General features: G+C 40.9%; 1 protein-coding gene across 2 annotated transcripts in view; it reads left to right on the plus strand.

Annotated features, from left to right (window-relative positions):
* The window catches only part of hdac4 (histone deacetylase 4), a 144,490-nt gene that overhangs the window by 91,623 nt on the left and 39,139 nt on the right, over nucleotides 1-13,728 (plus strand). For both annotated transcript variants that reach the window (XM_042426572.1, XM_042426573.1), the window contains 5 exons: nucleotides 9,631-9,759; nucleotides 10,123-10,229; nucleotides 10,483-10,602; nucleotides 11,810-12,023; nucleotides 12,991-13,208. In XM_042426572.1, the coding sequence (XP_042282506.1) occupies nucleotides 9,631-9,759; nucleotides 10,123-10,229; nucleotides 10,483-10,602; nucleotides 11,810-12,023; nucleotides 12,991-13,208 (788 nt within the window). The remainder of the gene's footprint in view (nucleotides 1-9,630; nucleotides 9,760-10,122; nucleotides 10,230-10,482; nucleotides 10,603-11,809; nucleotides 12,024-12,990; nucleotides 13,209-13,728) is intronic.

Here is a 13,728-nt window from a genome sequence, read left to right on the forward strand (position 1 = left end):
CACTAACCTAAATTAGATGACTAGAGTTGACTTCTCATCTAACACTCAATACCTGTCTTTCCATCTGACAACACATTGGAAAAAACCTAGTGGTTTATACATCTTATCTCAGGCCCTTTGGCTGTGAACTTCACACTGTTTTGGTGTTAGTAATGTTGATGATAATGGCTTTTCAAATGAGTATACTGGTGAACCCATGGGGTTTTTCTGGATTATTATAAATGGTATTTAAATACCTTGAGTGTAAATGAGAAAAATGTTCCACCTGCTCGTCCACCCACGTTACCTGTTTACCACACTGGGTATCACAACACCTAGTGATGGTTGCCGCTGATTTCAGCAATCTCATGTCACGAGAAAACCTCATTAGTTGTTATTATCAGAGGGAAAATGTCAGCAAACTCTTTGGTGTCTTATGCTTATATCCACAGGAGAAGATGGTTGGATATTTAGATGATTCATTTCAAAACTTTGTATAGCTAAAAATTGACAAGTTTTTACAATAATTTGGTAAAGAGATTTACAATCAAATGTCATTGATTTGCTGTCATGTAGAAAATATGTAAAGTAGATAAATATTTGTCTGTCTGTCTGTCATTCTGTCTCTTTATGTCTATCTAGCCTATCTATCTAATGTATTGTCCACATATGTTATTTCTGGGAAGCTCCATTGATGAGTTTCAGCAAACTACTCTATTGATTTCCATAAATCTTCCTCGCTCTGCCTTGCAAGAGCAGCATGGCTTCCCTCAGCACGACTCTAGCGGCTCGGGACTCCCATCTGTCAAAACAGATGAGCAACTGATCAATATGTTTTGTATCAGAGAAGCAGTTTCCTCCTTCACTCTGTTGAAATATTAAGCACCACTTATACAGACGTTTAATCAGGTATTGATAAGTCATCTGATGGGTAGAGTTATGGGTTTTGTACAGTTTTAATGGCTGTCATGAAGTGTGAGATCAGAGAGAGATCATAAAAGTTGTTTTTTGTCTTGAGCAGCTTTGTGTTATGGGAAATTACTCGGTTTACAGGCAAAGCATACTTAGTGAAACACTACAGCTACAGTGCAGCAATGTTTCTCTGAGATGTATCACTGGAGGCCACATGTCAACAAGACATTATGAGCATACAATATAAAGTACAGCATATAGCATGCTGCTCTGGATTCAGGAGTAAATTTGGCCACCCCAGAGAAGTGAGACTGTGTGTGTGTAGAGACAGGGCGGGCACAAAAATGAAGGAGAGAGGAAGTTATGCCAAGGGCAAGAGAGAGGAGGGGAATTAGAGCAAGGGAGAGAAAGGAGGAGACGACTGGAGGTGAGGGAGGGAGAAAGGGCTGCAGTAAAATGCCAGCATCAGCAGTAAAACCAGTCTGGGCCCTCTGCCGTGAGTGTGTTCGCACGTGTGCACACTGGTGTGCTTTTGCCCAGTCGGCATTAACACCCTTCAAAGTCACTGTGTCCTGAGGTGGACACCCTCATGGCTACCAGTGCCCAGCAAAGACCCCCTCCTCATGTCACCCTCCTTCTCTTTCTCGTGCCTGTCCACTTCCCCTGACCTACCTCTAACCTTCCATTTCTCCTTCTATCCAGTTTGTATCTCTCTCTCTCTCCCCTGCTCCTTTTATCTGTCCATTCCTTAATTACTCAGGAAGCACAAACACAACCTTGACCCGCCTTCTCCATTCCAACATCTTTGTGTGCCTTTTCTCTCCTCTCCTGGCTACCCACCAGATTATCCACAGTTTCTATCACCTTTGCAGCCCACTGTAATCTTCACAGTGTAGGCTAACGATGTTTCCTGTGATGCCTTGTTGATATTTGTAAAGAATAACAACAGGCACATATTAATGTAACATTTGTTTATGATGGTGGTATTTCCAACATAGTAGCTAATATTATGGACATTAGCATAGTAATTTTTTATATCATATTATTAATTATGGAAATAATTGTAGTAACGCCAAAATGTTAACCTATTCCCTGTCCAATAGGCTAAATTTGAACTTGAACGCACTATGCTTCTTCTCTCAGAGTCTTTCCTTCTCTTACAGTCTCCAAGTCCCCCCAGTTCAGCTAATGCATAGCATTAGCCCTCTTAACAAAGACTTTGGAAGAGTGCCCTCCACTTAGAAGGAGCTCGTTTTTAAATAATTGAGTTTCATATGTCCAGCAGCATGTTCCCCTTAAAACTGAAAGTGCATTTGAAAAAGTACTTAGACATTATAGATTCACAATAGGTCATCTCAACCTCCCAGACCAGGAGGTAAGGGTAAGGTACTTTATACATACATTAAAACTCGGTGAAGTTTCCTGCTTCCTTGATTAGCATTCAAGGATACAGAAAGAAATTGGAGGGCCAAGAGGGGTTTGTAATAAGCCTTCATGAATAGTCTAACAAGGAGTAAAACTCCACAGTATACAGTGACAAATCAATCGCTTCCACTTGACTGTACCAAAAAGTCCCGGCTCTTTTTCTGAGGCTAATGAATGTAGCATGGTCTGTTTGATACAAGGTCGTGGGACGAGCATAAGGTCAATCGTTGGTTAACTGTCCAGCTTCAACTAATTGAACGGAAGGAAGCCAGTGGAGGAGGGAATAAAGCTGCCTGTGTCTGGGCTAGTCTGACAAAGAGAGAAAAAGGCAAGATTAGCCACAAAAGGCCAGGCCCTGTCTCTGACCTGACAAGATTTCCAGATTATACTCTATGTCCGCCTCTTCTCCTTCCTGCACTCTTCTAGCACCCACCATTACAGCTCCACAGCACACAGCATATCCAGAATGGGATCACCTGTTTGTCGGCAAAGCCCCATGAAATATAGATCCAAACATGTACCCATACAAACACACATGAAGACACAGAGGCAGTTTTTTGTGAATGAACGTGTCCAGGAACAAGCAGTGTTCATTAGCAGAGCCTGGAGGCAGCATCATTAAGTGTGGGGTCAAGAAAGCTGCCAGTTGGCTGCTTCCCCTGTCGTTGCAGCGCCTCCCACTGTCATATGACGATGGCTAACCTCAGCTCCCAAATCTGTCGGCCAACACATACAGTGTGGCCTATTGGGACAAGCTCATTAGCCTGACTATATACCCGCGAACAAGCTCCCAATTGTGCAGCCAGCAATCTATTACAAAGCTAAGTGCCAGAGTGACAGTTTAGAGAGAATCTGTAATTTTCAACACATTTATGGGGCTAATTTTGAGTGTAACACATTAACTTTAAAGGATACAGAAAGAAATTGGAGGGTCAAGAGGGGTTTGTAATAAGCCTTTATAAGTTGTCTAACACAGAGTAAAACTCTACAGTATAAAGTGACAAATCAATTGCTTCCACTTGGCTGTACCAAAAAGTCCCAGCTCTTTTTCTGACGCTAATGAATGTAGCATGGTCTGTTTGATACAAGGTCGTGGGATGAGTGTAAGGTCAACCGTTGGTTAACTGTCCAGCCTCAACTAATTGAACGGAAGGAAGCCAGTGGAGGAGGGAATAAAGCTGCCGGTGTCTGGGGCAGTCTGACAGAGAGAGAAAAAGGCAAGATTAGCCAGAAAAGGCCAGGCCCTGTCTCTGACCCGACCAGATTTCCTGAATATACTATATGTCTGCCCCTTTTCCTTCCTGCACTCATCTAGCACCCACCATTACAGCTCCACAGCACACAGCATATCCAGAATGTGATCACCTGTTTGTAGATTCAAACATATACCCATCATCAGCGGCGAGGCTGTCAACAGGATTACCTACAGCCAAGAGTTACTCCTTGCCCTCTGAACATTGGCAGTAAATGACAATCTTCTATACATCCAAATGCACTGGAGGAAAGAGAGGGATGAGGGGAAGTGTTCAAAGCAAACTGAGGAAATATGGACTCAGTGACAGGACGCAGGCTCCCACCGCTCCCAAATCATCTTCTCTCAAACGTTCAATCCCTTCACAGTAACATGGATGAACCGGAGGCTTATGCCAGATGTAAGCATGACTTAAGAGAAACATAACTGCTGGCTTTTACTGAGACGTGGCTGGGACACACAGATCGCAGCAAGGATCTACACATAAGCGGTTTTTCCACCGGAGGCGGAGTATGCTTCCACGTCGTGGTCCAGGAGAAAGTACGTAACCCTCACCTCGAGCTGCTGCCAATCTCACTTCACCCCTTCTACCTGCTGAGCGAGTTTCAACAGACTGCACACTCTTTCACCCGATGCTCCACAATTCATTCAAGGAGATTTTAATCTCTGCCATGTACACATGTCATTGAAAACATGTGAACAGCATGTCACCTGTGCAACTACCAAGAAGAACCCCACAATTGACTTATGCTAAGGCTCAGTGCCTGGCACTTTCAGAACCCTGCCTTTGCCTCCTTTTGGAGCATCCTACCACAATAGTGTACTTCTTCTGCTGATCTACAAACACATCTGTAAGCGACGAGAGCAAACAGTAAAAACAGTGAAATGCTGCATAGAAAACAGCTCATGCTCTGACTTAATTGAACTGGCACAAACTGTTTCGTCTTATAAATCCTTCTGTAAGAATATTACAGTCTTCCCTAATAATAAACCATGTGTTACTAAAGAGCCAAAAAATGTCATAAACAAGTTTTTTATACAAGGAATAGCCAGGAAAAGAAATAAATTACCAAAGAAGTAAGGAATGAGATAAGAAAAGCTAAAATAATGTACCAGGATAAGGTGTAACATACATAAGTACAGTAGCAGTGATCCACGGGCAGCTTGGAGGGGAATCAAATCCATGTCCTCAATCACTCAGAGAAACAGTGACAGGAAACCTCTTCAAATTGAGGGAATAAATGATGCCGATCTCCCAAATATTTTTAATGACTTCTATTCCCGCTTTGAAAAACATGACTTTTCTGAAAATATCTCTGTCCTTAGAAAGTCTCTCTCTTCTGACTGTGAGAAAATCAGGAAGGCCCTGGGTCCAGATCACATTTGTTGGTGCACATTGTGACACTGTGCTGACCAGCTTAGCGGTGTCCTCCACCGTATCTTCCAGATGTAACCAAATCCCTTCTATCTGGAAATCTTCTACTGTGATACCTGTCCCAAAGAACGACCATCCTAGGCAATTTAATGGTTTTAGACCAGTCAGAAAAACTTTGAGAAAATTGTTAAAAACCTTGTTCTGTTAACTGTGGATAGAAAATTTGATCCACTGACATTTGCTTACCAGGCAGGTGGAGGTGTGGATGATGCGAAGCTTTTAATACTCTATAACCTGTATAAACACTTAGAAAAGCTGCAAGCTCATGTCAGGCTTTTGTTTGCGAACTTTTCATCGACATTCAATATGATGCAGCTGCATCTTTTAATGGAAAGGTTGCTAAATTATTTTAATTTGCCTCACCAGCTTGAATTATGGATCTTGGACTTCTTAACTGACAGAGAGCAGAGGGTTTCTGTAAATGTACGACCTTTCTTCGTTACTCTTTACTATGTATACTGACAGATGCAGGAGCACTCAGGAGGGCAGCTATTTGGTCAATCCACAATTCACCTTCTCCGCAAACTAAATCCCTTTTAAGTCAGTCCTGTCATCCTGTCATTTTTATCAGTCTTTTATTGAGCGTCTCCTGAGTTTTTCTTCTATCTGCTGGCTTCACAACTTCACAATATAAGACAGTAACAGCTTGAACAGCATTGTCAAAATCTGTTCTAAGATCACCAGAGTGAAACAGAGAGATCTGAATTCTTTTTTCAACCAACAAATCCTCCACAATGCAGCAAATATCTTGGCCTCTTCTGGACATGTTATTGCATTATGTTTTACCTGCTTGTAAAACTAACCACTATTCTATATCGTTCATTCCCTTTACAATTTGACTACTAAATTCACCATAGGTTTTTTACCATTGGTGAATGTTTTATCTGATCTTGATGTTTATCAAGTTTATATATCAATATTATTTTTAGATTTTATTCCGCATTTAGCTTTCCTGGTGTTTTTTTTAATATTCCTTTTTCTTGCTGTATATTGTATTGTTCAATTGTTTGTTTGTATGTTACTGTGTTTTGTGTACAACAAGCTTCTACAAACAAATGGCCCCTAGTTCGATTAATAAGTTGTTTGTATTGTATTGTATACAAACACATAAAGACACACAGGCAATTTTTTGTAAATGAATGTGTCTAGGAACAAGTGTGTGTGCAGTGTTCATTAGCAGAGCCTGGAGGCAGCATCATTAAGTGTGGGGTCAAGAAAGCTGCCAGTTGGCTGCTTCCCCTGTTGTTGCAGCACCTCCCACTGTCACATGACAATGGCTAACCTCAGCTCCTGAATGTGTCGGCCAACACTTACAGTGTGGCCTATTGGGACGAGCTCATTAGCCCGACTACATGCCCGCGAACAAGCTCCCAATTGTGCAGCCAGCAATCTATTACAAAGCTAAGTGCCAGAGTGACAGTTAAGAGAGAATCTGTAATTTTCAACACATTTATGGGGCTAATTTTGGGTGTACCACATTAGAATTCAAGGATACAGGAAGAAAGCAGAGGGCCAAGAGGGGTTTGTAATAAGCCTTCATAAATTGTCTAACAAGGAATAAAACTCTGCAGTATAAAGTGACAAATCAATTGCTTCCACTTGGTTGTACCAAAAAGTCCCGGCTCTTTTTCTGAGGCTAATGAATGTAGCATGGTCTATTTGATAAAAGGTCGTGGGACGAGCGTAAGGTCAACCGTTGGTTAACTGTCCAGCTTCAACTAATTGAATGGAAGGAAGCCAGGAGGAAGGAATAAACCTGTCTTTGCCAGCTAAATAAAGCTTAGTGCCAGAATGACAGTTTAGAGAGAATCTGTAATTTTCAACACATTTAAGGGGCTAATTTTGGGTGCAACAAATAATATTTTTAGAATGTGTGGCCCAGTTGGAAATCGTGTACTTAACCCTGGCGCTACCTGCAGTGTTACACGGGATGGGAAAAGCCACGTTTGTTGATTAAAAACACATGTTGACAACACATTTTCAAAACTTTTTAATTCTGCTTCAAGTGCTCTTGAAGAGAGAAAACCTAATTGATGACCAAATTGAAACAGTGTGGCTAGATATTCTTTTACTGAAGAGCAAGCCTAATTTAGTCCTAACTTGTTTACAGGCCTCCTGATGAGAGAAACTTTTATGAGCTTTTGGAAAAAGGTTTGTACTAAGTGTGAAGACTTTGTTAAATCCGAAGTGATCATGACTGGTGATTTCAATACTGACATTAGGGAGACATATCTTTTGGGGTTCAAGTCTCTAATTTCTGTGGCCTGTTTGGTCTTCCCCAACTGATTAATGAACCCGACACATGTTTGTTCTTCCACTCAAGCTATTATTGACCTTGTTTTAGTGTCCGACAAGGCTAGTATATCAAATAGTGATGCTTTACATTATGGTTTGAGTGATCATTCCTTTGGTTTCTGTACAAGGAAGATTAAGAAAAATGTGCTGAACTGCCATAACTCTATAAAATAGATCTTTGAAAAATTATAGCAAAGAAGCACTCACCCATTGTCAGAGTAAGATGAAGTGGTCCATTGTATTGCATTGTAATGACATGGATAAAGCATGGTGTTCTTTTAAATGTACTGTGTTTTTAGAAGCTATAGACAAACTGGCCCCATTAAGAGAGATAAGAATTAAGCAGAGGACGGAGCCCTGGATTAATGGTGATAATCTGGAGGCTATTATGAAGAGAAACAAACAATATTTGTTGTGCTTGAGATGCCCAACAAGCTCAATTGCTCCAAAGCAACTGGTTTTGATAATATTCTAGCTAGATTTTGAAGAGAATCCATGCATCACCCATATTGTAAATCTGTCTATTGAGCAAGGTCTTTTCCTCAGTGATCTCAAACTAGCTAAAGTGATTCCTCTCTACAAGAAAGGGATTTAACGTGATCACGGAAACTATTGGCCTGTTTCTATCTTGTGTACTCTGTCTTAAGATCATTGAGAAGATCATGTTTAATCACATTGACAACTTTCTGTCCTCACACAATTTACTATATGACTTTCAGTATGGTCTTTTGTGATATGGCAATGTTAGATCTACAGAAGGTAGACAGAAGCTATTTTATTGTCCAAACTAAAAGCCATTGGTTGTAATGATGCAGCAATCAGATTGGTTAGCTCTTATCTGAAAGATGGGAAACAGGTGGTAGATGTTAGTGGGACAATGTTTCATCGTAGGTCTATTGATTGTGGGGTCCCACAAGGAAGTATAGTCGGACCACTTTTTTTCCTTTTATTTATAAATGATCTGAAGTCTGTCACTTCATGTGAACTCTTTATATATGCAGGTGACTCTGCAGCACTGGTTTCCCATGAGGATAAAAGCATAGTTGAAAGTACGCTGGCTGAACTGAATCCATATGGTTTGGGTTGAAGATAGAATTGAAAAAGTCCCTTGGTTTTAATGTTGTTGTTGTTGATGACACTGTGCTTGCAGCTAAGGAGTCAATTACTTTGGCTGTGTGCTGGATAGCCATATATCAGTGGGCCGGCCTGAAAAGGTACTCACCAAGGTCAAACATAAACATGCTTCTTAGCCAGAATTTCAAAATTTCTGGACAGGAAAGCAATGGTGACCCTGGAAGGAGCTTTTGTCCAGCCTTGTTTTGATTATGCCTGCTGTTCATGGTACAATGGCCAAACTCTGTACCTTTAAAAACAAGCTTCAAACTCCTCAAAACAAAGTAGTTAAGGTTATTCCCCATGAGAACTCACCTGACCCTTCTCATTTTGAGAGCTTTGGGTGGTTGAAAGCACATGGCAGAGTTTTTCAGATCGAGTTGTGCATTGTACGTAAGATTGTGCACAGTGCTAGACCCTTAATACCTAAAGAATAATTTCATCCGGGTGAGGGATATTCACAGCTATTCCACGAGGGGAAGTTCCACTGACTTTGTTCCTCCCAGGTTTAAGAGTAACCTGAAGAAGGAAAGTTTTTTTATACATGGCAGTTAATCTGTGGAGCAGATTGCCCAGAAATCTTAAAATCATAACTAGTCTGAGAGGTTTCAACCTGGCGCTTAAGAATCGGCTCAGAGGTTATTCATAGTAGGATATTATGTCTGATATCAGGGTGTCTTTCTATATTTCATTTTCTTTGTTTTGATGTAGCTTATTTATTTCAATTATTATGGACAATCCCAGACTTGAATATAATCCCCTGGGGGGGGGGGCTGCGAAGTAATGTTGATAAATTGATGTCTTTATCTCTGATGTACAGAGTTTTTAATTAGTTTTAGTGGCGATTAGGGCCGGGCATTGTCCAACTAAGCACTGAGGTTGTGATTGATGTTGTTAATACTTTGAAATACTAGCTGAGTATATTGTATTATTGTTTTGATCAATGTTTTTGTGTCATTCTTGCCATGTCAGATCTGCCATCTTGACCCCTGCACACCCACCATCCCCAAAGGGACCACAATGGAAATAAGCCTCTGGGCTTTAGCACTCAATGCCACGGCAGAGCTGCTGTTTTTTTGAAATGAAACTGTCAAATAAAATGAATCAATCAATCAGTCAGTCTCAATTACTGTGAAGTTTTGCCTTACTCCAAACTGAAACTTTATGTGTATCTTATAGTTAAATCCTCCATCTTCCATTTTCATCTGTTTCTCGTCAGCCTCCGAGCCCAACCTGAAGCTTCGTTCCAGGCTAAAGCAGAAGGTGACAGAGCGCCGCAGCAGCCCTCTCCTCCGCAGGAAAGACGGTCCCATCACTACTGCCAAGAAGCGTTCCCTTGACGTTGCAGGTGAGCGCTCTTGTCACAGGATTTAATCTGTTTATAATGTGATATCTTGTTAAAAAGATTTCAAACAAGACCCATTCTAGCCTGTATTTGAAACATCAGTGATTGGATTTTACCAAACAGCATGAATTTTGATGGCTTATTGTTTCAAAATATGCCATATAAATAAAAATATATATTATCATCATTCATTTTTGTGAGATTTTGGATATAAACAAATGTAAATCCATATTTTATAATATAAATGCTCCCCAGAATGGCTTTAACAAAACAAGGACAAGGAATAACAGAGTCACATTTCAGCCCAGAAACCTCATTGGTCCAGGCCAGCAAGTTAAAAAAAAATCTGTTTTGTGTGTATTCTAGAGTCTGCATGCAACAGTGCACCAGGCTCAGGTCCCAGCTCCCCCAACAACAGCTCCAGTAACATCCCCAATGAGAACGGGGTCACAATCTCCAGCAGCCCAGGAGAGGTAACCAACATGGCTGCCTGTGTATGTGTGTGTGTGTGTGTATGGTTGCATATGCACATGGATATTTGTGTCCATTAGTGTTAATGTGTTTGAGGAAAGGTGACCAGTGTCTATGTATTTCAATGGATGGTTCAAGCTCTGTGAGTGAGTGTAATATGGGAGATGTAAATGTACTTTGTGTAACACTGTGTCTACTTTGAGTCTAAACTCTGTGTGTTTGTGTGTGTGTGTGTGTGTGTGTGTGTGTGCCCAGGCCTCCCTGCTTCAGCGGTTGGCTGCAAGGGAAGGTTCAGTTAGCCAGCTCTCTCTCTACACCTCCCCCTCTCTGCCCAACATCACCCTGGGACTGCCAGCCACAGGCCCTGGTAGCACTGTGAGTATACCTAATGTACAATATTATACTGTACAATTATACAATATAGCATTATGTATTACTCTAAAGCTGGAGCACTCAATGACAAGTCTTAGAGGTCCACTTACGTAATAAATGTACACCACATTTAGGATCCAGTAAGGGTGCGTTACATGATAATATCTCAGGACAAAAACTCATGAACAGTACATGAACAGAATTTCTGTATTGATGGGAAACGTGACACCTTTGTTGTTTAACCAAGTCCTTAAACTTGAGCGTAAAAAATATGAAGGCCAGGTAAGGACACTGGTGTAAGTGTTGCATTCACTGTTGATTCTGATGGAGTCTTTTGACATCAACTGTTTCAGTTTTGTGGTTCTTACCTCCATGTTTTTGGAATAGTTTTGTTCAAAACAGGCATGTTTTTGGCGTCGTAGTGGAGTTTTGTGTTCCCACTCTTCATTGCAGCTACTGTTTCATTGTAAATCAAGCACAGTAACGGTCTCGTACTTCCCTCGGCCAAAATGAATGTGTATTTCTCAGTCCAGTCTTCCTTAAATTCATGTTTTTTTTACAGTTAGCCTTTCTTTTTTATCTTTTGTTTGGCTAGTTTCAAACAAGCCATTTTACGTTATCAACCAGAACTCCTACACTCCACAACAACCTTGTTCATTCTGGCTACTGGTGGACGGTTAAACAATCACAGCTGAGGTGAGATTATAGCGATGTGCAGTCCCGGTCAGGTTGCAGTTAGATTTAGTTATCGATCCAGAGTAAATAGGTATTTGGTCCGGATCTGGAACAAAATCTGCCTATTGAGTATGTATGCTCTAAAGAATCTATTTTGCAAAACATACACCTAAAATGTAGCTCGCATCTCTACCGGTCGTTGACTCCACAGAAATGCACTGAGAGCATTCACTGACTGGTTAATTTACTACAGAGAATAACTGTGAGTTCATTCTCTGAGCTGTTATGTGCCTAGCGAGTCTATGCACATGGATCTCCCAGAGTCCAAAATTGAATTCCATTTATGCACAGTAAAAATATGAAACCTCTTATCAGTGTTTTTTTGGCAGCGCATGCCTTACATTTGTATCTCTCCCTGTTCCTCTTTCTCCATTTCACTCCCTTTCTGTCTGATATGACCTATTTCTGTTTCCATCCGCCTGCCTGCGTCTTTCCTTCTCCATCCCTGTGTCTCAATCTCCGTCTCTATTCGCAGGTGTTATCAGGACACCAAGATAGTGAGAGTCGTCTGGCATTGTCTGCATTACAGCAGGGCATTCCTCTGACCCCTCCTTTCCTGCCCACTGCCCACCTGCCCTCCTACTTGGCATCTTCAGCTCTGGACAGGGAGGCTGCTGGAGGGGGCACGGCTGGTCACAGCTCCCTTCTCCAACACATGGTGCTGCTGGAGCAGAGCCACAGTCCAATAGGTTAGTATTCACTGTAACATTTACAGCATTTTCTTTACTCCTCAGCAGTCAGTAGGCGGTTTTTGAACTACTGACTCTGTGTGGATCATAATATCAGAGCATGCTCCTTCCAAACTTTTTCAAGTTAATAATTTAGTTGTTTTACAAGTTAGTAACACAAATGTAAATATTAAAAGTGATTAGCTACAATTGATTATTTTCATTATAAATTAATCCACTGGTTATTTTCTTAATTCTTATTATAATTTTCTAGAATGCAAGTTGACAAATTCAAATTGCTTGTTTTGTCGGACTAGCAGTCCAAAACCCAAAGACATTCAGGTTACTGTCATAGAAATCTAAAAAAGAAGCCAATCCTTTAATTTGAGAAACTGGAAACAGAATTCTTTGCATTTTTGATTGAAAAATTACATAAATAAATCTATCATTTTTCTAAATACATTGATTAATTTTCTGTAAATCAAGTAATTGATTCATAGAATAATTGTTTTAGCTGTAGAGAAGTTACTTTTTAAGCTAAATAACCTCCTCTTGATGTAATCTCACCTTTAGCTTCTTTACATTTTCTCTTAAAGGATTTTTTTTTACAACTTGACTACATTTCACACAGCAGCTTAATTGCAGAGATTTCAGGACTTCTTGACAACACAACTAAATCCGCACTGCATAACAAACATGAGATATATTTAACGTACATATTTAAACATACTCACATTATCCCATACTATCCTCCGTTGCATTAAGAAACTGTGTGCAAACAACAGCTATGATAACTGTAGTATTTAGTTTAAAGTTGAGTTTGCACAGATATTTTGGATGGTACTTTTGAACCGTCATGTTATGATGCCCTTTGTACCTCAGTCAGTGTTGTGTTGTATCATAACCAATAGGAATGATGACCAAAATTACAGAAATAAAACATATAGTTTATTTAAAAAAAAATCTTAACAATATGTGTTTGCCACAGTTGGTCTGGCTGGCCTACCACTACAATCACCTTCTGTCTCCAAGCTCGCGCGGAGCCACCGTCCCCTGGGGAGAACCCAGTCGGCCCCTCTGCCCCAGCAGCAGTGCGGGCAGGCACAGGCCCTGCAGCAGCTGGTGGTCCAGCAGCAGCACCAGCAGTTCCTGGAGAAACACAAACAGCAGTTCCAACAGCAGCAGCAGCAGCACATCATCAACAAGGTAGCTCTGCATGATATATATGTTACTGTACATGCATATACAGCTGTAGAGTTGTAGCCAGTATGTGCATGGGTGCACAAGTGTGTTTGTACACTAAGTCGGTATGTGTGTGTGTGTGTGTGTGTGTGTGTGAGATGCTGCTTTGCTTAAACCTGCAGTGCGGAACTATCATCTCCCCCTTTTGGCAGTGAAAGTAAATGGTTACATAGTCAAGTTAGCTGAACCAGAAGTTAGCCGGAAGTCTCTGGTGCACATGCTCTATGGGCGCTCTTCAGCTCTGATAAACCAATAATTGTTGGTTGACCTAAAGCATCACTACTGGTGCCCCAGCACGGGAACGTCAGCACAGACACCACATTTAAAAACTTTGTGCGTTGTGAAATACAGAGAGATTTATCTGGCGTGGATAGGCTTAATCAGCATTGTGTGAACTTGTTTGGCAAGGGCTTGAATGTAACGGACGTACATTTATATGTAAAAGTCCCACACTCCAGCTTTAATATCTGTGAATCCTGTCTTT

Source organism: Thunnus maccoyii, chromosome 11 (genome assembly GCF_910596095.1).
Source record: "Thunnus maccoyii chromosome 11, fThuMac1.1, whole genome shotgun sequence".
Lineage (NCBI taxonomy): Eukaryota > Metazoa > Chordata > Actinopteri > Scombriformes > Scombridae > Thunnus > Thunnus maccoyii.